We start from the raw sequence: 26,634 nt of genomic DNA, 5'->3' as shown, positions 1-26,634 counted from the left end.
AGTGTCTCCAGCTCCCAGGGTCTTACTCTTTAAAGCAGGCTGGCCCCAACCCTTCTGCTTCAACCTCTCCCTGGATGGTATATTCTTATCTGTACCATTCTCAGTGTTAAGCCAAATTGTACCATAGCCTCTCTTTAGACTCCATTTTCTAAGACTTTTCTGCAAGCTAAACAAAACAAACAAACTGTTGTGGATATCCCTGCCTTACCCTGATATGCTTTCCTGAGGAGGTACAGGGAAAGACCTTTCCTACACTTCCACCAGGAGCTGAGCCCAGCAAATATACCTCCACCTACCACTCCTACTGTCCTCCAAGACTTGACCATTCTGTCCAAAGTAGGGTCAGCCTCTCTCAGTGAATCTACAAAGGGCCTGGGAGACTGAATCTGAGAGCTGAGTGCTTCAGATTTGTGACACCCCAGGGGCGTGTGGAGCCCTTAGGCCACACCCTGCAGCATTCCACCCCGCCCCTGACCGAAGTACTATAAAAGCACGGCTACCTCCTTCTCACTGAGATAAAACCGTCCCGGCGGCTCCGGTACCAGGTATGTGGGACCCTTGGGCCACTTGGGGAGGGAGGTGAGATAGTGCCACAGGGGAAATTCTTGTCCCCTCTACAGAGTAGTGAGCGATTGGGGAAGGACAGTGAAGAGAGACTCGGGGAAACAGGAGGGCAGACTCCCTGGGAAGCATTTGCAATTGAATCTGTAGGGGTTGGGCTCTGAGCGAGGGTCGGGTGGAAGTCGAGGACTGCACCGGTCCGCGAAGGCCCGGAGACAGTGAGGCCCGCAGCTTCACTGCGCTCGCTGTTGAGCTGTTTGGACAGTTTAGGTTTCATTTTCCCGAGACGCAGTTTCGTTTCACTCGCCTGGGCCCGCCCCTTTTATTCAACATGTCTTTGCAGGGTCCAGCCTGTGACAGCCCATCCAGGCCCGGACGCTGGATCAACACCTGTGACATCACATGTGCGCTCCCGCTGCTACATCTGTAGTCACATCTACAGCCACCTTGGCCTAGGAATCCACACTTAAATTGGGAACCTAGGTGGCTATAAGTTCTCAAACCTCATCTGTGACCCTCAACACCCTAATACCTGGGTCACACTTGTGAAACTTCAATTCCCACCTGTGACCAACAATCCTAACGTTTAAAACATATTTATGAAACTTGGTTACACTATCTGTGGCTAAAACCATAAAGACACCCAAGGGACTCTTACCTTATTTGTAATACTGCCTCAGTGACTGCAAGTCATCAGAGTAGTAGCACCTACTTTCTCCCAGACTGCCCGTGTAGAAGGAGCAATGGCCGAAGTGAGGTGAGAACATGCCTACCCTGGTTGTATTGGGTCCCATATCCCTTGCATTGGCCCTAATCCTAGCATGGCTGCCCTGCTTGCAGGGGGGTCCAGCGAGTGCTGTTCGGAGACTGGCTCTTGGGTGAGGTCAGTAGTGGCCGGTACGAGGGGCTGCAGTGGCTGAATGAGGCTCACACAGTCTTCCGTGTGCCCTGGAAGCATTTCAGCCGTAGGGATCTGGATGAAGCTGATGCACAGATCTTCAAGGTGGTACCCAATCCTGCCCTCCTTATAATCCGCCACAACTCCTGGGGAATCCAGCCTTTTTTTTTTTTTTTTTTTTTTTTTGGTTCTTTTTTTCGGAGCTGGGGACCGAACCCAGGGCCTTGCGCTTCCTAGGTAAGCGCTCTACCACTGAGCTAAATCCCCAGCCCCGGAATCCAGCCTTAACCCATGCTCTCTCCTCTCCTTCAGGCCTGGGCTGTGGCCCGAGGGAGGTGGCCACCTAGTGGAGTTAACTTACCACCCCCAGAGGCTGAGGCTGCTGAGCGAAGAGGCTGGAAGACCAACTTCCGATGTGCACTCCGCAGCACAGGGCGCTTTATCTTGCGTCAAGACAACTCAGGGGACCCTGCTGATCCGCACAAGGTGTATGAACTTAGCCCGGAGCTTGGATCTACAACTGGTGAGGAGGGCCATAGATAGGGAGGGCCGTACACGGCCGCTGCTGTTTTGGTTGCTTCAATGGTTTGACTTGTGGTTTTTGAAACTAGTTGTAGATTCAGTTCCTCTCCTTTCAAGGTGTGTGTGTGTGTGTGTGTGTGTGTGTGTGTGTGTGTGTGTGTGTGTGTGTGTGTGTGCGCGCGCGCGCGCGTGCACGTGTGCTTGCACTTCCTCCTAAGTCAGAGCCTTGGGCTGAGTGAGGTGCTTTGGGAACAGAGGGTGTGAGGAATAGAGAACTTTTGGAACTGCTCAGGCACCATAACCAAGTTACACATCAGCCTCAGATCCGAATCCTCTCCCCTCTCCTTCAGGCCCAGCTCTGGAGAACAGGGAAGAAGTGACCCTCAGCAGTGCCCTACCCACACAGGTACAGTCCGGTTCATTCTTTCTAGGTGTGGGCGATTGGCAGCCGCCTACCACAATGCTTTCTCTTGCAGGGTATGTCCCTAGGATCACTCCTGGCAAGAGGAAATGCTGGGTTGCAAACCCCAAGCCCTCTGCTTTCTGGTGATGCTGGGGACCTCTTGCTTCAGGTTCTGCAATACAGCCACCTACTGGACTCTGAGTCTAGGGCGGACTCAGTCCCACCACAGGCTTCTGGTGAGAGACAGGAACTATTACAGAGCTGGGGTCAAGCTAGAGAACCCCATCTGCCTAAGGCTATGAGAGGGAGGACCACAGAGCCCTTGCTGGGAGGAGGAAAGATAAGGGTGCTAGAATGACAGGGGTAAGATTGACAGGCAGCTCCAACTTGTCCTCAGGCCAGGAGCAAGAACACCTTCCTGAGGAGCCCCATGCAGCATGGCAGATGGAAGCTACCTCCAGCCCCAGGCTTCAACACCCAGTTCTGATGACTGGTGAGGAACCGGGGACCTGTTGGTGTGGGGTAGAGCTGAGGTGCTAGCACAGCTCTTCTCTACTACATACCTAGATCCCAAGCAGAATACTGCTCCACTGACCCTCATACCAGTGCCCCCAGTGGGAGGCAAATAGGTCCTTGGCAAGGAGTGTGGGCAAAATGCCTACCCATACCCATTACTCAAACTTGGTCTATATATACCCAGAGCGCAACCTTGGGTCCCTGGATGTGACCATCATGTACAAGGGCCGCACAGTGCTACAGGCAATGGTGGGGCACCCCAGATGCGTGTTCCTGTATAGCCCCGTGGGCTCAGCAATAAGAACTTCAGAGCCCCAGCCGGTGATTTTTCCGAGCCCCGCTGAGCTCCCAGATCAGAAGCAGCTGCACTACACAGAGACTCTCCTACAGCATGTGTCTCCAGGCCTTCAGCTGGAGCTTCGGGGGCCATCACTATGGGCCCTGCGAATGGGCAAGTGCAAGGTGTACTGGGAGGTGGGCAGCCCTATGGGCTCCACCAACCCCTCCACCCCAGCCCAGCTGCTGGAGCGCAACTGCCATACTCCCATCTTTGACTTCAGCACTTTCTTCCGAGGTCAGTGAGGTGTCTGTCTGGGGTGCTTGTCCTTTGGGGCTTGGAGCCTTTCTTAACCTGCTCACCAGAGTGATCTCCTTAACAGAACTGGAGGAGTTCCGGGCCCGGAGGCGACAAGGATCACCACATTACACCATCTACCTGGGTTTTGGGCAAGACTTGTCAGCAGGGAGGCCCAAGGAGAAGAGCCTGATCCTGGTGAAGGTAGAGCCTGGGTTTGCCAAGTAAAGATGTGTGGGCTGCTGGGTAAGCTGGGTAAGAGCCCTAACATGTACTTTCCACAGCTGGAGCCATGGCTGTGCAAGACACATCTAGAAGGCGTGCAGCGTGAGGGTGTGTCCTCTCTGGACAGCAGCAGTCTTGGCCTGTGCTTGTCTAGCACCAATAGTCTCTACGATGACATTGAACACTTCCTCATGGACCTGGGTCAGTGGGCTTGATTCAGAACCCCAACTTCCAATAGAGTTCAGAACCACTGCTGCCCTGGCTCAGGCTTATTCCTTGGCTATATGTCATCTCTAGTGGACCTTGTGGAGTCCCTTGAAAGAAGGTGACCCCCCACTCCCTACACACTAGGCCTCCTTTGTAGCACTCATCTTTACAATAAAGAATTGGTTGGGTTACCATACCTCTCACTGGATACAAACGCTTTAAGACAGGAATGGGGAGGGGCTGGGGATTTAGCTCAGTGGTAGAGCGCTTACCTAGGAAGTGCAAGGCCCTGGGTTTGGTCCCCAGCTCCGAAAAAAAAGAACCAAAAAAAAAAAAAAAAAAAAAAAAAAAAAAAAAAAGACAGGAATGGGGAGCACATGTATGGTGCCCAGCGTGCTTGGGAAGGTGAGCTCTGTGTGTGTGTGTGTGTGTGTGTGTGTGTGTGCGCGCGCGCACCTAAGCCTCTGAAACCTACAGCACTGTGTCCTATCTCCTAACAGAAGCACAAAGCAACTAGAGTAAGAGAGCCCATCAGGAGTAAATGCTGACAGCTGGCTGCGTGGCAGATACAGAAGCTTCCCACTGAGCCGTCAGGCTTTCTGAAACCAAAATTACTTCCCCTTCTAAGCACCAGTCCATAGAGAAATTTCTAAAGATAAGCCATCTTTGATAAATTAGACCACAATGGAAACAGTGTATCTATAATATACATATAAAAAGTCCAGTTTTCAATTGTAAGCAAGACAGGTGCAGACAGGTATCATGAGAACCTCAGAGGCAGGAGTGCTGGTAGCCCCATTTCTTTCCTACTGGGGACGCCTCCCCACACAGTGGCTAGCCTCAGGTCTCAGCACCTTGAGTGGGTGGCTCCTCTCCAGCTTCAGTCTTCTTGTGCTTGCGCATATGCCTGTATTTGTCCACATAGGCCTTCACCAGGTTGGCCACCTTTACAGGGTTGATTTCGCCACTCTTGCTGTGGCAGATCTGAAGACAAAACACATTACTCTGAGTGCTCTCTCAACCTGTCACAAAGATCAACTCAACCTTGCCCCTTGGCCTTGTTATGGGTACTTGTACGCCCACACTACACACATCTATAATCACACTTCACAGAACTGCTAAGGTTTATCTTCCTGAGTCAGAGGTCAGAAAGAAGTTAGAACTGGTTCCTATAGAAAGATCTGCCTGTCTCTCAGAGACTTAGTTCCTCCAAAGACCCAAAGAAATTAGGGGGTTGAGGACATCTGAAATTCCTCATCTATTATTTTATTTTTAACGAGCATTGTCTGAGGGACACTTTGTAGGACACAGGACTCATCTAAGGCTTCAGCCACTTGGCTTAGCTGGCTGACTCCACACTTAACAGACCCAGGAGTCCAATCAAATATGAAATGGCAGCTCTCTGACACATACAGATTTAGCTATTCTGTGTCACTATGTTCCTTGCAACCCCAGGCTTGCCTGCTTGCAGCCTACCTTCTGCACAGCTTTGCGCAGGATGTCCTTGTACTCCTCCTTGGTCACCTCTCTCTTCTGGTAGAAGGGTTTAATGGCCAGCTTCACTTCCTCCACAGCCCGTTCCTGCATGTGCAGCTTCTTCATGTACTAGGAGTGAGGAGGACATGTGTGACCCTGTGGCAAGATGGCCAAAACTGACCTGTGGGCCCTTTGGTGAGAAGCCAGTAGTTCTGGGATATTCATTTGCCAAAGAACACTAAAGGAAATGGGCAGGCTGCTCTCTCACCACCCTGACCAAGCCTCCAAGACTGGATACTGTACTTAAAATCAGGCCCAAATAAGACAGGGGCTGTGGAAGGACAGGCAGTAGCACTCACCTCCTCCTTTTTGGTCTTCTCAGCAGCTGTTTTGGGAGTAGCCGTCCTTTCTTCTGAGTTGTTGGTGGTTGGAACAGCTAGCTCTGAGGCTGTAGCTGGCATAGTGGGCACTGGGGCCAGGTTCTGTGCTGCACCACAGCCTGCTAGGGGAAGGGTCCCCTGCAGAATCAACTGGACTGAGGGCTGGTTGACCAGTGCATAGGGCGGGATGCTTGAGGGCTGAGCCAGGGGTGGTGGCATGTTGGGGCTGTAAACCTGGGCAAGAATACCCCCTGCTGAGTGCAGAGTCCCAACAGCTGGAGGCCCTTCTGCCCTGGGAACACCAGGGGGCTGTGTAGAAAGGAAGTAGTACCATGAAGTCTAAGCCCTGAGCAGGGCAGCCCAAAAAGCCCAGCACAAGGACCATGCCCCTCTAGCCCAGCACCCACCTGAGAGGGATCTGCATCAGGTAACCCAGACTCCTGGAGCACGTGGATGGGAGGGGGCAGCTCGGAGAATGGTGCCTGCTGAAATCCTATGAGGGCCCTGTCCTCTGCATCCCAGTCTCCTTCCTGGGGCCTCTGGGGCCTCTGAAGTGGTGTCCCTGAGGACCCAACAGACAGGGAGTTTGGATGCCTTGTGGTCAACCCTGGCCAAAACATTTTCAGAGAACCAGCAGTAGGAACCAAGGCCAACCTGCAGATGTGTCTGTTAGAAGCTGGACTTGAGTAGGGGCCCCAGATCGTCAGGAGAGGCTCTTAAGGAGGCTGCCTTCCTGCCTCAATGCCTGTTCTACACCCCTGACCCACAAGGACAACCATCACCAGGGTCATAGCCAGGGGCAGGACAAACTCACTTGGATCTCTGTCCAGGGCTGGGGTGCTGGCCTCTGCTTCCTGCAGGTTCCAGGTGACTCTTTTCACCAGGGTTCTGGATCGCAGCAGTGGGGCCGGGGCCACAGCATCCTTGGGCCTGACCACTTCACATCCTCTCCCACTCAGCAAAGGACTGTCCTTTCCCATGGGCAACACACCTGGGGTGCTCAGAGTTGTAGCAGTGGTCTCTACAGTGTCCTGCCTGAGCAGGCACTGGTCTGAAGGGGCCAATGGCTGGGGTGCAGGCTTTGAGATATCTTCACTGTGAATTGGTAACACCTCCCTCTGGGTGACAGGTAAAGTACTGTTTTGTGGAAGGCTGGCTGGGGGCAGTATGGGGTTTGGTAGGAAGTCTCGCTCAGGGGAGGAGTCTGTACTCTCAGGGGAAGGAGGTGAGCTCATATCATCGAGCTGGATGAAGATGGCTTCATTTGAAAAATCCTCAAAGACGTGGCCTGCCTCCACAGAATCACCATAATCAAGGTCCTCAGGCACACATGAAACTGACTCTGCGAGGACAGGAGGGACTTCTGGAGGGTTCAGGTCAGCCACAACCACCTCTGGCAGGACACTTACTACCTCTGGCAAGACACTTACTTCTGAGACTGGAGGCTTGGTAGAGTGGTCTCCATCCTGCCGTGGCTCCCCCTGTGGAGCAGGGGCTGGGGAAACCTCCCTCACAGCCCCCTTCTTCTCTGGGGAATGGGGATGCTTCTCACGAGAATGTGGCCTTCGTGTCCTATGCTCCACACTGGGTGACCGAGACCGCCACCTCCTTCTCTCCCGGGACCGAGTCATACTCTCCTTCTTGTCCATCCGCTCTCGGCTCCTCTCCCGATGTTTATGTCTCCGGTCCCTCTCCAGGCTGCTGTGTGGTGAGCCATCCCTGCCACGAGATCTGGACCCTGAATGCCGCCTCTTCCGTCTCCTACTCTCATGGCGCTCACAGGAGGAACTGCCAGGACTCCCTGAGCGGGACCTGGACTTCCTCCAGCATCTGCCATGACCCCAGGGACCCCGTCTATGCTCCCTGTCTCTGTCCTTCCTCCTCTTTGCTCTGTCCTGGCTGCTGGCACGGTCACTGGAAGACCTCCGGCTCTTAGTCTTGGCTCTGTGTCTCTTGGTGTGTTCCTCGGTAAATGGAGATACTGAGCGTGAAGTCCTGTCCCTGGAGCCTGAGCGAGTGCTGGATCGTGTCCTCTGGTGCTCTCTGGCAACCTTCTTCTTCTTCTTTGTTTTCTTCCTGCTTCGGGAGCTGGAGGTGGAGCGGGAACGGGATGAGGCTCTGAACTCCACAATTCTGTGGGTGGTTATCTGTGGAGCATCTGGGCTTGGAACACTTGGCTCCTCGACAGTCACACATGTCACTGTCCGCTCCTCAGAGCCAAAGAAGGGCGTACAGGACACTCCATCCTCATCATCCCAAGGGTCTGGTGGGGATGGCCTCTGTGCTCGGGCTGAGGAGCCCTGAATTTCTGTAGGCTCTATTTCACCTAGTCCTTCTTGCTCCAAATCAGAGGCTCCCTCAGCAGGTCCCTTGCCAAGTAACTCCAGCATGCCAGAGACAGGCTCCCCAGGGGGCTGGGGATCAGGGTCCATCTCAGTCCCAAAGACGCTTTCTACTCTGTAGGAGGTAACACAGCGCACAGTCTGGAAGGCTGGGGCCTTTGGGCTATTGATGGAGATAGTTCTTGTGATCTCAGAGGGCAGAAGGCCTGGACCAAGACTCTCTGGGCTGCTGCTAGGAGGGCTAGAGTCTGAGCCAGTGGGATCAAAGGGGTCATAGATTTCACTTTTGAGTTGTTTCGGCTTCTTGATGGAGAAGAGGGGTGAAGGGTTCTCCTTCCTCTGTACCTTGCTGTCTACTGGCCGGAATGTGTTACAGAATCCAGGGCTGGACAGCTGGCTGCAGTGCGCAGTGTTCCCAGGGATGTTGATCCTGAAGCTTTCAAAGCTAGACCCAATGCCCTTTCCTCTTGAGGGCCCTAGAGGAGCTAGGTTGCCATGGGAGCTGGGCGCAGGAGGTCGAGAACCACTTGTGTGTGAGCCAGTCTCCTGGGGACCCCTGCTGCTGGGCTCACTGTCAGCCCGGCCTCGTCCTGGCTGCCCAGGGCCTTCCCTGCCAGTCAGGCGGCTGATGCATGCGCTGGGGAGCTCGACAGTCTGACCGCTGGCTGGGGCCTGGTCCTGTGTGCTATTACTGCCATCCCTGCGGATCTTTGGTATCCTGGGGAGCTTGGAGAAATCAGGTCTCCTGGGATCTGTTTTCTGAGGATGCCCAGGAGCTATATTTTTAGATGGAAAGTTAGAATGAGTCATGGTCTTAGTTGAAGCAGAACCAACCCGTACATTGGAGCCATTGAGTCGGGGGCTGTTACTGTGTTTCCATTTAGGTCTGCTCTCATCTGAAAGGTTCCCAGACAGACCTGAACGAGGGGTCACTGATGAATCTGACCTCACAGGTGTCTGCACTATTTGGGCAGGGAGACAGCGCAGAGCTGTTCTGTCCCCACAGCTCAGCCCTGAGTTTGGTCGTCTGTCTCCTATGAGTCCACCGGATACGCTCTCTGAAGGTAGTGCCCCAGGCTGCAGGTTGTCTCTGAGCCTGGACTCTTCTCTGGATTGAGTCACAGAATTTCGCTGAAGAGAAACAGGAGCTAAAAAAAAAAAGTCAGATAGCAAGCCTTCCCACTTCCTTTAACAAGTTCGATGATTTGTGAACACAACAGACACTGAAACTGAAACTAGTTTTCAGGGTAGACACTAATTGTCCCTCCACAATGGAAGTGTTATGACTCAGCTGTCCCACTGCCTACCTGAGGGACCATAAATGGTCCCCTGCCATGTAGTCTTTCTCTTTTCAGAGAGGACTGTGGTTCAAATGTATCCCATTCAGTGTGACAGACAAGAAGCTGCAGATGGAGACGCTGTCCACTCTTGACCATATTGGCTCATGGGACACTGCACTAAGTATCTGAACTGTCCTAGAATTGTCATACTCACTTAATTATGCAGACCCTGACAGAACTCACATTGGCTACGTTCTTAGCAGTGTTGCCCCCAACTCAGGGCAAAGTCTGGGAACCTTTCCAACTCATCCATTTCTAGGACTGTGATTTTTTACATTTCCACATCTATAAGGAAGGGCAGCCCATGGTGCTCACCTGCCCTCTTGGCGCTGAGAGAGCCATCCCGGTGTATGACAACATCAGCACTGCTCATCATCAGGAGGCTCTGGCCACACAGGATGCTCCCCAGCAGGTCAGGGACGGGGGCCTCCTCCACACTGGGCTCTGGGGCCACAGCAGGGAGCTGCCTCCTGTAGACAGATGAAGAGAGTGGTTCTGCTAGCTTGGTTCCTCTGTATTCCCACTCACCAGCCCTATCATGGGGATCAAGTGTGTAGGGAGATCACCTATGACATGTATGCCCCACTTAAGGCATGAGCTGGCAGGAACGTTATCTCTACCTGTTGGTCACTGTGGACCAGGACTGCTGCCTCACTCAAAGACCCTTTCCCTTTTAGAGGCTAAGGCCAGTGTGGCTAGCAGCTGTGCTACTTGACCCTGAGACAATTAGCTTTGACTTAGCACTCAGAGCCAACCTCAACTCAAGCACATGACACCAAGGGTAGCTAGCTGCTCAGTCACATCACCGAGGGCCATATGGAAAGGAGAGACAATTTAGTCCCATGCCCTCACCCACCCCAGAAGCCCCATACCTAGCGAGTCCCATGGCGACAGGTCTGGCCACAGGCTGGTGAGACTGCAGGGCTGAGCGGGACAGCACTCTCCTCTTGGCACTCAGAGGGGAAGGCGGATCTGCAGACTGTTCTCCATTGCTGGATGGGACACATGCCAAGGGGACACTGACACAGCAGACCTGTGACACTGACATGGTGCCACATGCAGCCTAAACAAATCTGAGGATGAGCTGGGGGCACTGGGACAGTCACCATTGCAATTACCTGTCAAAAGGGTCTAGTGCATAGGGATCTCCAAACAGTGACAGAGAAGCTGCTCCAATATCTGCCCTCATCAGCCCAAGAGAGGGGTCCACAGGCTTGTATACTGATGGCATGCTGGTGCCACGGACAGGCCTGCGGAGGCCTAGTGTTCGTGCAATGCGAGAACGAGCTGTGACTTCGTTCTGAACCAAAGTGATAGAAAAAAAATTAATGACTGGCACATAGCATTTAAATAGCCACAGGAGGAACAGTTGTGGACTTTTAACACTATCACAATTATAATCATTCCCAAGATACTAAAATCGAGCACCACATGCCACTTGCTCTAGTTCTGAGTAAGGAACAGAGCCAACACCCTCGGCTGAGACCTCTCCCCAGGTCTGTCCACACGTCCACCATGGGCGATGGCCCCACATGTTCTACTAGGGGGTCAAAAGGAAACACAGTAATTGCAGAGGGAGAAAGTGAGCTCAGGATGGATTCTAGTATGGTCTAGAACTTTCTAGAAACAAGAAAGGAAGAACTGATATTGTCAAGCCCTTAGGCCTCAGGGCACAAAGTAAGTGCTAAATGACCACAGAATCCAAGAACATTATCAGATACCTAACTTCCTCATAAATTTAATCACAGCCAGAAGAATCTGCTGACATCCAGAACAAATGTTCTAACTACTAAATATTTAAACATGTCTTTATATTACAAACATACACTAAAAAACTTACTTATCAGGCAATGGGTAACAAGTATAAATTCAAATAAAACACATGGTCAAGTTTTTGTGTGTGTCCCCCATGCCCTCCCGCCCCCAGCATTCTGCGTCTATAAGTACCATGTGTGTCTCATGACAGCAGGGCTGAGTGAGAACACAGTACTTGATGTGGATATACTGAACACAGGCTTCTCACACACGAGGCTCCCTAAGACAGCTCCCTAAGACAGACACTGACTATCTGCCCTGAGGGTTTCAACTCAGCCTACCCACACCTGTTCCTAGTTTAGGATTGAGAGCCCTTTGATCTAACCAGCCAGTGACCATAAGAAGGTGACTCGAGCCCTGCTGGCCCTCCCCTCTGCCTCTATGTTTCAGGGCTCATCATACATAATCCTTAACATACCCTACTCCAAAGGACCTAGAAGCACACCCACCCGCCTATAGAGCAGCAGAAACAGCCACGTTGACACTTCTGCAGCAGAGGCATACAGAGGAGCAAGACTGGCTCATCTAGACACTTCTGCTATATCCTCACCTTCAGCTTCCTCCCTTTCGTCCTCCTCACACGGTGCTGCCGTTTCTTGGCTCTTGTACCCCCACTCTTACTTTTCACAGATGACCTGGACCGGGTTTTCTTCCTTCCCAGTACTTTCTTTCGTCTCCCTGAAAAGACAACATTGAATGTCTGTGATTCAGTACTGCAGGGTCTTTTCTGACTTGGGTGACCCAGTCCTCCAAGCTCTGTTAGAGCAGAGCTTAGGAAGCTACGAAGAGGGTCTGGGCACCTCAGGACTACCATGTGCTGGCTTTAATCTTACATACAACTCACACACAAAGTTTATTTTTTATGTGTGTGTGTGTGTGTGTGTGTGTGTGTGTGTGTGTGTGTGTGAGTGATGCAAGCACGTGCCCTTGGAGGAAAGAAGTGGGCATCAGATGCCCTGGCACTGGAATTATATGTAGCTATGAGCCATTCACCGTGGGTACTGGGGCCGGTCCTCTTGGAATAGCAGCAAACACTTTTCTTCAACTGAGCCATCTCTTCAGTCCCTGCTCTTGAGACAAGAGTTATGTCTCATGTAACCCATGATGGCACAGTATACAGCTATGGATGACCTTGAACTCTTGATCTGTCTACTGTGCTTCACAAGTGCTGTATGCCTGGCCTGCTTAATTTTTATTTTATGTGTTTTGAAACAGGATTTCTCTGTAGTTGTAGCTATCCTGAAATTCACTCTGGCCTCAAACTCAGATTCGCCTGCCTCTACCTCCCAAGTGCTGGGATTGCAGGCCTGTGACACCACCACCCGGCACTACTTTTTCATTTATTTACTTTTTTTAAGGACTTTTTTTTTTTTTTTTTTTTTTTTACTTTCTTCAGACACACCAGAAGAGGGCATCAGATCTCATTATAAATGGTTGTAAGCCACCATGTGGTTGCTGAGAATTGAACTCAAGACCTCTGGAAGAGCAGTCAGTGCTCTTAATCACTGGGCCATCTCTCCAGCCCCTAAGATTTTTATTTTATGTGTACTGTTTAATTTTTGTTGTTTTGCATATATATATGTTCATTCATGTGAGGATGTCAGTCCCTTGGAAATGAAGTTACAGACAGTTGTGAGCTGCCATGTGGGTGCTGGAAATTGAACCTGAGTTCTTTGGTAGACCAGTCAGTGATCTTAACCACAAAGCCATTTTCCAGCCACTATTTATTTTTGCTTAATTGTCTAAGTCTGTAGCTGGTCTGGAACCCATGGAAATTCTACTTCAGCTTCTCAAGGATTACAGATGTGAACACATGCCTCACCTAAGAATTTTTTTGAATATTTTATTTTATTTTACATGTGACTACCTACTTTGTCTACACCTACTTTGTCTACACGTGCATGCGTAAGTCCACTACCCAGGCATTCAGAAGAGGGTGCTAGAGCCCCTAGACCTGGAGTAACAGTCATGAGCAGCCATTGGTTCAGGGAACCAATCCTAGGTCCTCTGCAAGAGCCACAAGCACTCTTCACCTTACTCAGCCTTCCCAGCACTCTCCTGGGAAAGTGAATTCTTAAAATTTATTTTGTATGTGTGCATGTGTTGGAGAAGTTAGAGGGAAACCTGTAAGAATTGGCTCTTCTACCATGTGATCTGGAGATTGTAATCAGGGTATCAGGTCTGTTAGCAAGAGTCTGTATCTGTTAAAAATCACCCACGGTCTTTTGAGACACTCTCCTCTCATTGTGTAGTGGAGAAAATGACCTTGAACTCTGGATCCTCCTGCCTCAGGAACACTGGGATTAGACACTGACCAACTTGTCTTGCAGTCTGGGCAACAAGCACTGCCTTGGCCTGGAATTTTTTTTTTTTTTTTTTTTTTTAGTATGTGAGTACAGCAGTCTCGCTCTTCAGACACACAAAAGAGGGCATCAGATCCCATTGTAGATGGTTATCAGCCACCAGGTCACTGCTAGGACCTGAATTCAGGACCTGAGGGAAGAATAGCCGTGCTTTTAACTGCTGAGCCATCATTTCAGCCTAACAGAATTGTTTTTTTAAACCAGAGAAATAAATCTGTAACATTTTAAAGTAATGTGTTCTTGGAGGGGAGGGGATAATCCAAATAGCAATGAAAAGATGGGGCTCTTCTACCTCTCTGAGCAATTAGGTTTTTAGAACCATTATATACGTTACATAAATCCAAAAACAGAACACATGAAAACCAAGAGCTGAAGACAACAATGGCTATAACATGACCATTCATGGTTCAAACAGAGCTCGCCTAGAGACTGGAAGACCAACAAGCACTCTGAGCCCTTGTGGAGATACGCACCTTCAAGCAGAAATCAACTGGTAAAGGACCTGTGCTGTGGTCTAAACCACCCTCAAATGTACTGCCATGACTCTTTATTCTAGGATTCTGACAAGCCAGGACTGAATACACCAGGATATGTTGTGGTGTGAAGGGAATACCAGGTAATTAGCAGCTCAACTAGGGCAGACATCTTCTGCAGGAACCCCCAGGAAGCAGAGAGCACAGTGCCCCTCCTCCCTGGTTGCCCTTTCTATGGCTCCTATAATGCACAATCAAACATAACTGAAAATACCAAGTGGGAAATTCAAGAAGGAAAAAACTCATAAAATTTAAACTGTACCATTTAGAGGAATGTGATAAAGTTTCTGGCATACAGCTCAAGTATACAATCTACAGATAACAGCAAAGTGAACACTGCTTCTTTACACAGACCAAATGCCAGGGGAGAGCAGAGAAGGGAGCTAACGCACACAGCCTAACATGAATTTGTCTTGGATCTTAATTCAAATAAGCATTCACATTTTTAGTTTGAGACAGCTTCTCATTTGTAGCCCAGGCTATACTCAAACTCACAATGTAGCTAAGGATAACCTTGTGCTCCTGATCTTCCTGCCTCCACCTCTGAAGTACTGGGATTACAGGCATGTATCACATACTCTAAATAATGTAACCTACCCCAAAGGAACTTGAGGCAGGTAGAGTATGATATGAATTCAAGGCTAGCCTGGGTCACAAAGAGAAAATCTGTTATAAAAAAAAAGGGAGAGGGACTGGAGAAATGGCTCAGAGGTTAAGAGCACAGGCTGTTCTTCCAGAGGTCTCAGATTCAATTCCTAGCACTCACATGGCAGCTCACAACTGTCTGTAACTCCAGTTCCAGGGGATCTGACTCCCTCACACATACATGCAGTGTACTATAAATTAAAATTAATTTTTAAAAAAGGGAGAAGGAAGGAGGGAAAGTAGGGGAAGAAGGAAACAAGTTTACAGAAACAAAACTAAAACTGGAGCTGGAGAGATGGCTCAGTGCAATAAAAAGCACTGGTCGCTCTAGCAGTGGACCTATGTTAGGTTCCCAGAATCCACATGGGGCTCACAACTGTCTGTGACTCTGGTCTGTCTGTAACATCATCTTCTGGCCTCTGTGGGCACAAGGCTCACATATACACAAGCATACAGGCAGATAAAACACTCATACATATAAAAGTCTTTTAATAAAATGAGGTGTGGGGTGCCTGACTGTATGTTTTTTTTTAAAGACTTATTTATTTATTATATATATATATAAGTACACTGTAACTGTCTTCACAGACACACCAGAAGAGGACATCGGATCTCTTTACAGATGGTTGTGAGCCACCATGTGGTTGCTGGGAATTGAACTCATGACCTCTGGAAGAGCAGTCAGTGCTCTTAACTGCTGAGCCATCTCTCCAGCCCCTGACTGTATGTTCTTTTTTTTTTTTTTCCTTTTTCTTTTTTTTCAGAGCTGGGGACCGAACCAAGGGCCTTGCGTTTGCTAGGCAAGTGCTCTACCACTGAGCTAAATCCCCAACCCCCTGACTGTATGTTCTTAACGGGATGAAACAGACTCCAACCTCCAATCAAACGATGGTACACAATTTTCTACACAATTTGATGAAGCAAATGAGTTGTTACAATCAGCACTGAGAAGCAGGTTATGAGATGAAGAGGAGGAAACACAGATGTACAATATGAGAAGTGAAAGCCTGACCTTAAACCTCAGCTGCAGGTGTGAGACCTTATGAGGGGCTATGTCGATGACCTAGACAATGACCAATTGCTTTCTCAGAACACAGATTTTAGATCTGGCTTCTAAACTCCGCTTTTGGTGAAATGAAGGGCTTCCTGGAGAGGATTCTACAAATACACCCACCCACACAAACCTACCACAACCCTAGCATGTGCAAGGCCTCAGCACCTAGACCTCAGAGCTTTAGCATATCACCTTAAGGCTCCTAACACACACACCTTCTGGTGAGCAGAAACTGAAACCCAGCCACCATGAGTGCTGCTGAGAATGCAGAGTACACACATGTGATGGATGAGAGCTGGAAGAGTTGACATTTTTTTCTAAAGTTAAACCTAAGATCAAGCTGATGATCTAATCTCTTCCCTCCTCCATACTGCCAAGAAAAAAAAAAAAAATAGAAAACATCTGCTCACAAAATAAACTGAACTGCATGAATGTAGTTTCCAGCACTTTTATTCTTTTTAAATGTATTTATTATTTTTTGAGAATTTCATACAGGCATACAACATTTTGATAAAATTAGCACCCACTCCTCCCAGATCCAATCCTTATCTTCCACCCCCTCCCAACTTCCATGATTTCTTCTTCTTTTTTAAAATAAACCACCACGTCTAATTTGTAGTGCATGGATGTAGAGCCATGCACTGGAACAGTTGATCTCCTAGAGGCCATGCCTTTAAAGAAACTGATTTTCTAGGCTGGAGAGATGGCTCAGCGGTTAAGAGCACCCAACTACTCTTTCAGAGGTTCTGAGTTCAATTCCCAGCAACCACATGGTGGCTCACAACCATCTGTAAAGAGATCCGATGCCCTCTTCTAGTGTATCTGAAGACAGCTACAGTGTACTTATACATAATAAATGAATAAATCTTTAAAAAAAAAGAAAAAAAAAAAAAAAGAAAGAAACTGATTTTCCTTCCCCCAGAAGTCATCTATTGTCAATAGTTCCTAAGCTAAGGTCAGGGATTATAAACTTATTTTTCTGTAGTTTTATTCATTTTGTTTGTTTTTTTAGGTTTTGAGATGAGGTCTCACTATGCAGACCAGGCTGTCCTCCAATTCCTAGAAATCCACATGCCTGTTTCCTAAATGCTGGGACCAAAGGCAGGTGCCACCACACCTGGCTGTAGCTTCTCCTTAGGAAATGCAATTGGGAAATAACACAAATGACCATCACATAAGAAGTCAACAAACTGGCACTTTAACAGACTCTTTGATAATGGAAAAATACACATCACACATGTTCTAAAGACTGTGGTAGCAAATGAAGCAAGACCAGAGAGTTCCACTGGATCTAGTGGGAACCAGACTGATAGATGATGAAAAAAAAAAAAAAATCACACCGTGAGTAAGATGCACTTACAGTGGGTACATGTACTTTACTGTGCAGATGTGAATAAAGTAAATTAAAATTTTTATTTGTGTGTGAGCGCACCACATACACAGCCTATCAAGAACAACCTGTACAGCCAGTTCTATCAGTGGGTTCCAGGGATCCTACTTGGCTTATCAAGCTTGGTGGCACGCACCTTTATCTCTGCTAAGCCACTTTGCCAGCCCAATAAAGTATATTTTTAAGAGGCTACAGATTGATTATGACCCACCTAGGGAGAGAGGAGTCCCTAAATCCACACTGAGTTGCATCTGCTAGGCACATCAAACATTAATGTGAAGGAGAAGGGTGGGTCAGTGAGACAAGATCAGGATGCAGAGGTGGTCTCAGGGTTCTAGGTCCCTTCTATGTGCCAGCGGTGTTTGTGGATAGTTTACACCAGCTCCAGACATTTATTCACTTAGGAAATGCAGCAGCCATGCCAACAGCAAATACTGTCTCAATCAGAGAATGACGGTACATCTGTACCAAACAATCCAGATGTGCTTCTTTCTCCCTAATAGTCTCTAACTAGGTTTAGATGAGCTTGACAGTATAGAACCCACAAATGTGAAGGGTATACTATTCTTCTGGCTGAGAAAGTTGCAGGAATAATCAGAAATGACCACATATCTGGACTCTGAAACAGAGCTGATGGTGGGAGGCAAGCCCATTATGCCAGCTTACCTGCCTTCCTTTTCCGTTTTGCAGGAACACGAGGTGTCAAGGGACGCTGGTATACAGCTGTGCTCAGACCAGTGGCGACAGCCTCAATAGTTTCATCCAGCAGAGAAGACATGAGGTACCGTGGCACATGCTGCATACAAGGGACAGCACCACTCAGTGGGTGACCACCCTTTCAACGGATGGGACACTGAGCTGGGCCATGTGAGTAGATCCTGTCAGTGCAGACTCCCTTTCAGATCCCTGAATATGACGAAAACTGACCAGAGAGGCCAGAATAGTTTGAGACTGGAACCACCTCCCTCCTTTCCTACCAAAAGTGGACAGCATGATCACAAGGACAGTAGTTCTTTGCAAAGTTCTAGAAGGGAAGATCAGGCAAAGGATGAACTAGAGGGTTCAGCTGCTATCAGGTCCAAGCAGGAAGGAAGTGGGCAGGTGGGAGCCAGGAGCATTGCCTCAGCCCAGGTGAGGCAGGCATGTGATGGTCAGGGCCTAGCAGGGACTAAGGAATGAGCCAGCAGATAGAAAACAATGAAGCGAGTGAGAAATAGCAGCCCCAACACTACCCTGCACACAAAGTCAAAGAGGGATGGCAAGCATGAGCTGAGACTCAAGTACAAAATTGGAGGTTACTGAGAGAGGGCATAGGACAGAAGATAGTTCCCAGTCCTTCAACCCATTTGGAACTTGAACCATGATGTCACTATACTGACCACAGGAATATGACTTCACAGAAAGAACTTTTAAGCTCCCTCAGTACCCAGAACAGTGGTCACAGACATCTAACAATGAGTGCCAGGAGCCAGGCATGAAGAAGAGAATCTCTTGTGCCTGGAAGGGGTGAAGAGCCAGTAAGTGGCCATTTTCACACTAGAGCAAATTCCCCAAATCATCATCCCATCCATCAAAGTGTTAGAGAAGCCAGTCCTACTGGTCCTGCTGGCACATAGGTGAAACACTGTGTCTTCAATGGATGCATCTGCTCTCTTGCCAGATTAACTGCATGCATGGTGGGCTGTCACGGGACAATGCTACGGACCCTTTACTGCCTGTGGTATCCCTTCAGTTCAGTTCCCATACCCTGAGACCACCCTGTTTAGACCCAGCTCAGTGCTGGCTACTTACCTGGACCCTTCTGGCAGAAGAGATCCGGTTCCGGTTCACAGTTGCCCTCACTCTCTCACTCTGCCGTGTCCTAGCGATGGCCCGGGTCCTGCCTACTCGAGGCCGAAGTCTGCTGGTGGTAGGCACTACATCAGCCAGTAGCAAGGAGACCTCCTCATCACTCACAGGAGCTGCATCTTAGGAGAGAGCCGTGGGCTGCTGGGTCATGTACACTTCATATCACAAGCTTTTCCCAGTTAGCCTTAAGAACTGAGAGCCCCAAACTGACAACCTTTCATGGCCTCCAAAGGTTAAACTCCTCCAGCTCTTACCAAGGAATTCAAAGAAAGCCCTCTCCCTGATGAAAGTTCTCCCCACATAACAAGTCTAGATTTTCTCCAAGGTCCTTCTCTAAAACTGACAATAGGAAAAACCCAAGTGCTCTGCAGGAAAGGATAGCACATTACCATGAGTGGGATCAACACCAGGGACCGCACACTCTGGGCAGAACCATTCATCCACAGGCACCTCCTGGAGAGGAGGGTCCAAACATTCCATGTGGTACCTATGGGAACAACAGTTCAGTGCCAGTCTTGGCCTTGGACCTCAAGTCTCACAAGAAACCACATTGCAAAGACTAAATATGTTTAGTCTGCAATGTATCCTGCCAACGGCTGAATCACTTCCATATATTATTGGGTCCTCAGTATAAACACAGTCCCTGCCTCTAATCCCCACTCCCAAAGTGGGCCACAGAAACTCTAATCTCCTCTGACCCACTGTGTCTGACAGTAGATGACTACGTAATCTTTCTTTACAGAGAGTGTTCTATGGGGCTTGGGAAAGAACACTTGCCTAGCGAAAGTCCTGCCCCACGCTGGCAGAGAGATCATTACAGTGCAGCCAAACTGACCATGCTTCAATCATATCATGCCACCAAGGACCTTGGTGGACCACCATGGACAGGGCATGGAGAGCGTCAAAGAGATGAGCAAGAGGTTCCTGAAGAGGGCACCCCAAGAAGCCCTGCACTCAGTCCCTAGGCTTTTCTCTGTCCATATCCTTTGTTTTTGTGGTTTTGTTTTTTCAGTCAGTCTCACTATGTAACTTGGTTATCCTAGAACTCACTATGTGGGACAGGCTGGCCTTGAACTCATAGTATTGGTATTAAAGGTGTGAGCTACTATGCTCTCTCAGGTCTTATTTTTAAATTCTTCCCATCAAGCTTCCCAGGAATAAACTTTGGGGAGAGTTGTACTGACACTTTCTACCTTTCTTCTTTTTCTAAAAAGAAAAAAAAAAAACTTGAGATTTGTATTATGCGTCTGGAGCCGGGCAAGCATGCAACTTTCTTTAATTCCAGCACTTGGGAGGCAGAGACAGGCAGATCTCTGTGAGTTCAAGGCCAGCCTGCTCTACAGAGCTAGTTCCATGGCAGCCAGGGCTACACAAACCCTGTCTCAAAAACCAAAACTAAAAAGTAAAACAAAACCACAAAACCCACAAAACCAACCAAAAAACCCTACAAAACGAAGAAGTATATGAACACGTGCACACACAGTGTGTGCACAGGAGTGCCTGGAGCTACGGTGGTTGCGAATCCTCCACAGTCAGGTGTGTGACCCTCACTGGAATGTCACGTGAAACGTGGTCCACTTTACATCATGCAACAAAACTTGAAAAGCCATAAAGAGACTCAAGTAAAGTCCATCCTAAGACCTTCTCTCATGTTCTCCTGTCTCCCTGTGAACCTTTAATTATGACCTTTAATGTTCAGTCATTAATCCCTTAAAACTCAAAGACAACCTGCACTTATTTCACAAGATGCCAACGTGTGCAACACGCCCCCCACATCCATAGAAAGTCTTGTGATTTCATTTCAAAGTGAATGAGAAATTTTAGACTTGTAAATTGAGAGACAACTATGAAGATATTAAAAAAAAAAATGTAGGGCTGGAGAGATGGCTCAGCAGTTAAGAGCACCCGACTGCTCTTCTAGAGGGCATGAGCTCAATTCCCAGCAACCACATGGTGGCTCACAACCATCTGTAATGGGATCCGATGCCCTCTTCTGGTGTGTCTGAAGACATTACAGTGTACTTATATATAATAAATGAATAAATCTTTAAAAAAAAAAATGTAGGGTTGGGGATTTAGCTCAGTGGTAGAGCGCTTGCCTAGGAAGCGCAAGGCCCTGGGTTCGGTCCCCAGCTCCAAAAAAAAGAACCAAAAAAAAAAAAAAAAAAAAAAAAAAATGTAAAAGCCAACAGTATTAAGGTGCTTAGAAGCACAAGAATCACTAATATGTGTTAATTTTAATATCTTAGATCTATCAGGACCTTTAATGCTTACACTGTTACATCTGTTAAGTGAAATACATAAATCAATATGAAATTTACAAGTGTAATTCTTGACTAAAACAAAACAAAAAACTTCATGAAGATAGAGAAACCCCCAGAAATTCCTGGTCAGTTACTACTAGAAACAAAGCCCCGATTTACAGCTTTAACAGACAACAGGCTTAGAAGTCGACATCTGTAGCTCCTACAACAGAGAAGAGAACTGCTACATGTTTGAAGCCAAAAACAAACAAACAAATAAAACGAAATTAATAGGGCTAGGTGTGGGGTGTATACTTGTTAGTCTTTGCTTGAGTCTAGTAGTTGGAGGCTAGCACAGGCAACAGAGCGGATCTACATCTCACAAATAATCAAGCCAGCCAAGATTGTAGATGCTTTGAATTCCAGCACTTGGGAGGCAGAAGCAGGCACGCCTGGTCTGCATAGCCAATTCCAGGCCAGGCAGGACTATACAGTCAAACCCTGTCTCAAAATAAATCAATCCACAAATGAAGAGAGAAGAGGTCCTAGATGCTTGTAGGACTCGTTCAATCCGTAAGGTGGAGACAATGTGGCAAAACATGGATTCAAACAAATGTTAGGAATGAGGGACACCAAGCCTACGGAATAGTAGCACCCAGGGGCAGTGAGGTCCAAGGGTTGCAATAAGGGCAGCAGCAGGCAGGTAGATCTGCCGGAGCCTGGAAGACAAGCTGGTATTCACTGTACTAACTATTTCCACAGGCTTGAGAGGGCACAGGTGATCCCTGTGGTGCTGAAAGTCAGCTCCTGGGTATAAACTATACACCAAAGTCCAGCCAGTGGAGCTAGCAAAAATGGCGGCACAGAAGAACCCCAGTGACAGGAGAGCATGGGCAAGTTCAGAAAACAGCTCCCAGCATGGACACATCTTCAAACTACTATTTTCTGCCCTAGGAAACATTCCAGATTTACCAGCCTCACCACTGCAAGAATATTTCTGTAACTGGCCATAATTTTATAGCAGAAAAATCTTTCTAACCAATAGCCAAAGATCCAACAAGAGGCTAGGGGAGGCCAGTTCCATCTCAGAGACCAAAGGGTGAGCAAAGAACACAAGCAGTGTCCCAGAAGACAGGCTCACAAGCATAAAGTGACTTCAAGTATATCAAAAGGCAAAAGGAGAGAGCCAGAGATGGTTCGCAGTTAAAACCCTATCACTCCCACAGGGTACAAGGCTCCCACTTCAGGTAACTTACACCAGTCTGTAATTCTAGCTCCAGAGTGACCCAAAGCCTCTGCCTTCCACAAACACTTGTATTCACATGTACATACTCACATATAGACTGCACACATAGTGAAAATAATAACAATAATGATAAAAAGATCCAGGCAGCAAGATGATGTAGTCCTCAGCCGGCCTGCCCTCTCTCCTAAGGCCAGTGAGTCCACTCTCCTCCCTTTTTTCTTGGCCATGACATACTGTATGGCCTTTGAGCAGCCCAAGGAAGTAGAGATATAGGAGGCAGGAGAGCTATCAGTGTCACTGCTTATGACTCACAGGGCCGAACTCCACAATGGAGTCCTCAGTACTCACCCTGCTCTCCTGACCATGCCAAACCTAACAGCCCGCAAGGCAGGTATGAGGCACCATTACCCTTACCCAGCATCACAGCCGTCACAAAGTAGGAGCCGGTCCTCACGATCACTCCTGCCACACACTTCACAAAAGGTCGGGTCTTCCTCTTCAGCCTCCTCATCTTCACAAGCTCTAGTGTTTTCCACTGGAATCTGAAGACAGAAATACTGGTTAATGAACATATCCTCAAAATCTGAGTGGTCAATTCATAGGACAAGACGTATCTAATCTAAAGTAAATCGACTGACCAAAGATCTACGTGGGCTGTGTGCTAGCTAAAATGTCAACTGGGACATAAGTTAGCATCATGTTAGGAGAGGAAATCTCAGTTGAGAAAATACCCCTATCAGACTGGACTATGGGTAAACAGGGTGGCATTTTCTAGCCAGCTCATTGTGAATAGTGTCACTTTTGGGCTATGGCCCTGTGGTGCTATAAGCAGGCTGAGAAAGTCACAGGGAGCAAGCCAATAAGCAGCATTCCCCCATGGTTTCTGCACCAGCTCCTATCTCCAGGTTACTGCCCAGACTTCCTTTGATGATGAACTGTGATTTGAAACAGATAAGCAAAATAAACTTTTTGCTCCAAGTTACTTTTGGTCATGATGCTATCATAACAAACAGAAACCCTAAGACAGGTCCTATGGACCCACATCCTGAATAAACAAATATATGGTATGCTGGCTAGTCTTATGTCAACTCGACACAAGCTAGAGTCATCTGAAAGAAAGGAACAACTGAGAAAATGATTCCATAAGATCCAGCTTTAAGACATTTTCTTAAGAGATTGATGGGGGAGGGCCCAGCCCATTGTGGGTAGTATCATCTCTCTGCTGGTGGTCTTGGGTTCTATAAGGAAGCAGACTGAAGGCTGGGCATGGTAGCACGTGTGTTTAGGTCCAGTACTCTGGAGGCAGAGGCAGGGAGATCTATAAATCTGAGTTCCAGGATAACCAGGGCTGAGAAACTCTATTTCTAAAAAAACAAAAACAAAAATAGAAACAGAAAGAATGAACAAATGAACGAACGAAAGGAAGAAAGAAAGGAGTGAGCGAGCAGGCTGAGCCAGCCATAAGGAGCAAGTCAGTAGGCAAGCAACCCTCTACAGCCTCAATAGCATTTCCATCAGTTCCTGCCTCCAGGTTCCGACCTTGTTTCAGTTCCTATCCTGATTTCCTTCAATAATGTATTCATTATAGTAATATATATAAGTATAAGCCAAATAAGCCTTTTGCTCCTCAACTTGCTCTTTGGTCACAGTGTTTTGTTGCAGCAAAAAACCCTAAGACATAGGTGACCTTCATGTTGTCTCTACGGCAAGGCAAGTAACTAGAAAAGTAAAAGCAAGAACTGCACCAGGGGCCAGGAGTGGTGGTGCAGGCTTTTAATCACAGCACTTGGGCACTTGGGCGGCAGAGGCAGGTGGATCTCTGAGAGTGTGAAGTCAGTCTGGTCTACAGTAAGTTCAGAACAGCCAGGGCTACACAGAGACCCTGTCTCTAAAAACAAACAAGTAAGCAACAAACATGATGACAAGCCTGTGGTGTGAGAATACATCATGGAACTGAGTCACCAGCGCTGTGAGTGCCAGGCACAGGCGCGGAGAGCACATGAGGACTTTAAAGCACAAGGTCAACAACACTCCTGCCATGTAGCTCAGTGGCACAGAGCTTGCTCAGCCTGTTAGAGGTCCTAGGTTCAATCACCAGCAAAAGGATCAGAAGGCAAAGAACAAGAGAACTGAAATTTGTTTTGTTGTTTTATTGGTGTTGTTTGTCTGTCTGTCTGTCTATTTAGTTTTCAAGACATGGTTTCTCTGTGTGTAGCCCTGGCTGTCCCAGAACTCTGTAGACTGGGCTGGCCTTGAATTCACACAGATCTGCCGATGTCTCTACTTCCTAAATGCTGGCATTAAAGGTGTGTGCCACCACCTTTTAAGATCTAACTATGTTTTCTTGGCTGTCCTCAAACAGAGAGAGAGATCCACCCACCTCTACCTCCCAGTTCTGAGAATAAAGATGTACACAACCATGGCAAGGCTGATCTTTTGATGCACAGTAAGAATTTGTCTCAAAAAAACACAAGGGATACATGGGGAGTGGTAGCACATGCCTTTAATTCCTGCATTCTTGAACTCTTGGGAGTTCAAGGCCAGTGTGGTCTACACAGTGAGACCCTCTCTCAAACAAAACAATCAGGGTTGAGGATTTAGCTCAGTGGTAGAGCGCTTGCCTAGCAAGCGCCAAGGCCCTGGGTTCGGCCCCCAGCTCCGGAAAAAAAAAAAAAAAAAAAAAAAAAGAAACTGTTTGGGCTGGAGAGATGGCTCAGTGGTTAAGAGCACTGACTGTTCTTCCAGAGGTCCTGAGTTCAAATCCCAGCAACCACACGGTGGCTCACAACCATCTGTAATGAGATCTGGTGCCCTCTTCTGGACTGCAGTCACATATGCAGGCAGAATGCTGTACATAAAATAAATAAATAAATCTTTAAAAAAAAACAAAACAAAAAAAAAAACAAAAAACAATCAGGGCTCAAGTTGTAGCACTTGGTTGTATAGCTTGCTTTAGCATGCACAAGGCCTAGAATTTAATCCATGGAAAGGAAGAAAAAAAAAGAAAGGAGGTGGGCGGTTTGGGGGGACAGATAGGAAAAGCAGAGAAAAAAAAGGAGTAATGAAAGAAGAGAAAGAGAGAGGACAATAAATAATAAGCAAAAACACCTTTCATTCCAGTCCCAACAGTACTTTTCCAAACTTCAGTTAGATGGCCCTTTGTCCCACCCTACTGCAACCTCCCACATGCCAAGAGTGCAGTTCATAAGGAGACAGGCCAAAGAGAAGCTCTGTAGTAAGAAGGTGTGAGGAAACAGAAGCCCAGAAACCCCTAACATCTCCATGACTCCTACTCTATGCCCCAGTAAATATGGATAGTCCTAGCCCTAGGCTTGGTCAGGGCCGAAAAGGATGCCTGAGTCACTCCTTTTTAAGCCTAATTGAACTGACAACCACCTCACAAGAAAAAAAGCAAGTCATGCTCTTCCTACAAGAATACAAGCAGGGGTAGGCAGTATCTACACTTACCTTCTTTAAGATTTTACCATTAAATTGGGCTCGAATACAAATACATTTAAATATTGTTCGATCAACTGGACAGGAATTGGCATTCTGTAAGAAATAAAGATTGGATTAGAATCCTGCATAATCCCTCATTACTCATCAATTACTTATTACGATCATTATGACTCTCTTCAAAATGAAGAATTCACTTAACAAGCAACAGTTTTAAGATGGAGGTGGTAGCACCTGGCCATTATCCCAGCATTTGGGAGGCCAAGGCAGGAGAACTATGAATATGAGGCCAGCCTGATCTACAGATTATCTGAAACAACAAATTAGAAAGTTGTTTTTATTAGCCAGGTGGTTGTAGTGCATGCCTTTAATCCCAGTGCTTGGGAGGCAGGCAGCAGGAGGCACAGGCAAGCAATCTCTTCGAGTTTAAGGCTAGTCAGGGATACACACAGAGAAACCCTGTCCTGAAAAAACAAAAATAATAATAATTCCTTTTACACTGAAATCTGTACCGATCGCCTTGGTCTTGGCTGAAGTCCTATGCTAAGATGCTAGAACTGGATGGTGAGAACTTGAGGTCACCATGCTACTGAGGGA

General features: G+C 47.8%; 2 protein-coding genes across 31 annotated transcripts in view; one reads left to right on the top strand and one right to left on the bottom strand.

Annotated features, from left to right (window-relative positions):
- Positions 1 to 512: 512 nt before the first annotated feature.
- Positions 513 to 4,102, top strand: Irf7 (interferon regulatory factor 7). Of its 5 annotated transcripts, none has more exon segments than NM_001439709.1 (10): positions 513 to 545; positions 905 to 1,318; positions 1,402 to 1,564; positions 1,772 to 1,982; positions 2,332 to 2,387; positions 2,554 to 2,620; positions 2,782 to 2,877; positions 3,085 to 3,474; positions 3,560 to 3,678; positions 3,759 to 4,102. In NM_001439709.1, coding segments are annotated over 9 exon segments (1,272 nt in total). In that variant the 5' UTR covers positions 513 to 545; positions 905 to 1,304; the 3' UTR covers positions 3,915 to 4,102.
- A 446-nt stretch (positions 4,103 to 4,548) lies between these two features.
- Phrf1 (PHD and ring finger domains 1) overlaps positions 4,549 to 26,634 on the bottom strand; it is a 33,197-nt gene continuing 11,111 nt past the window's right edge. For 4 of the 26 annotated variants that reach the window (XM_087614544.1, XM_087614618.1, XM_087614503.1 and 1 more), the window contains exons 5-18: positions 26,050 to 26,133; positions 22,996 to 23,123; positions 19,482 to 19,579; positions 19,036 to 19,211; positions 17,911 to 18,040; positions 11,810 to 11,937; positions 10,563 to 10,744; positions 10,317 to 10,436; positions 9,760 to 9,914; positions 6,577 to 9,252; positions 6,170 to 6,369; positions 5,742 to 6,071; positions 5,383 to 5,511; positions 4,553 to 4,890 (exon numbers count right to left, since the gene is read on the bottom strand). In XM_087614544.1, coding sequence (XP_087470670.1) covers positions 4,747 to 4,890; positions 5,383 to 5,511; positions 5,742 to 6,071; positions 6,170 to 6,369; positions 6,577 to 9,252; positions 9,760 to 9,914; positions 10,317 to 10,436; positions 10,563 to 10,744; positions 11,810 to 11,937; positions 17,911 to 18,040; positions 19,036 to 19,211; positions 19,482 to 19,579; positions 22,996 to 23,123; positions 26,050 to 26,133 — 4,680 coding nt within the window. In that variant the 3' untranslated portion in view covers positions 4,553 to 4,746. 26 annotated transcript variants of the gene reach the window in all.

Source organism: Rattus norvegicus, chromosome 1 (genome assembly GCF_021556685.1).
Source record: "Rattus norvegicus strain SHRSP/BbbUtx chromosome 1, alternate assembly SHRSP_T2T, whole genome shotgun sequence".
In the NCBI taxonomy this organism is placed as follows: domain Eukaryota; kingdom Metazoa; phylum Chordata; class Mammalia; order Rodentia; family Muridae; genus Rattus; species Rattus norvegicus.
Note: the sequence above shows the minus strand (reverse complement) of the source record. Positions and strands in the feature narration are given on the sequence as shown.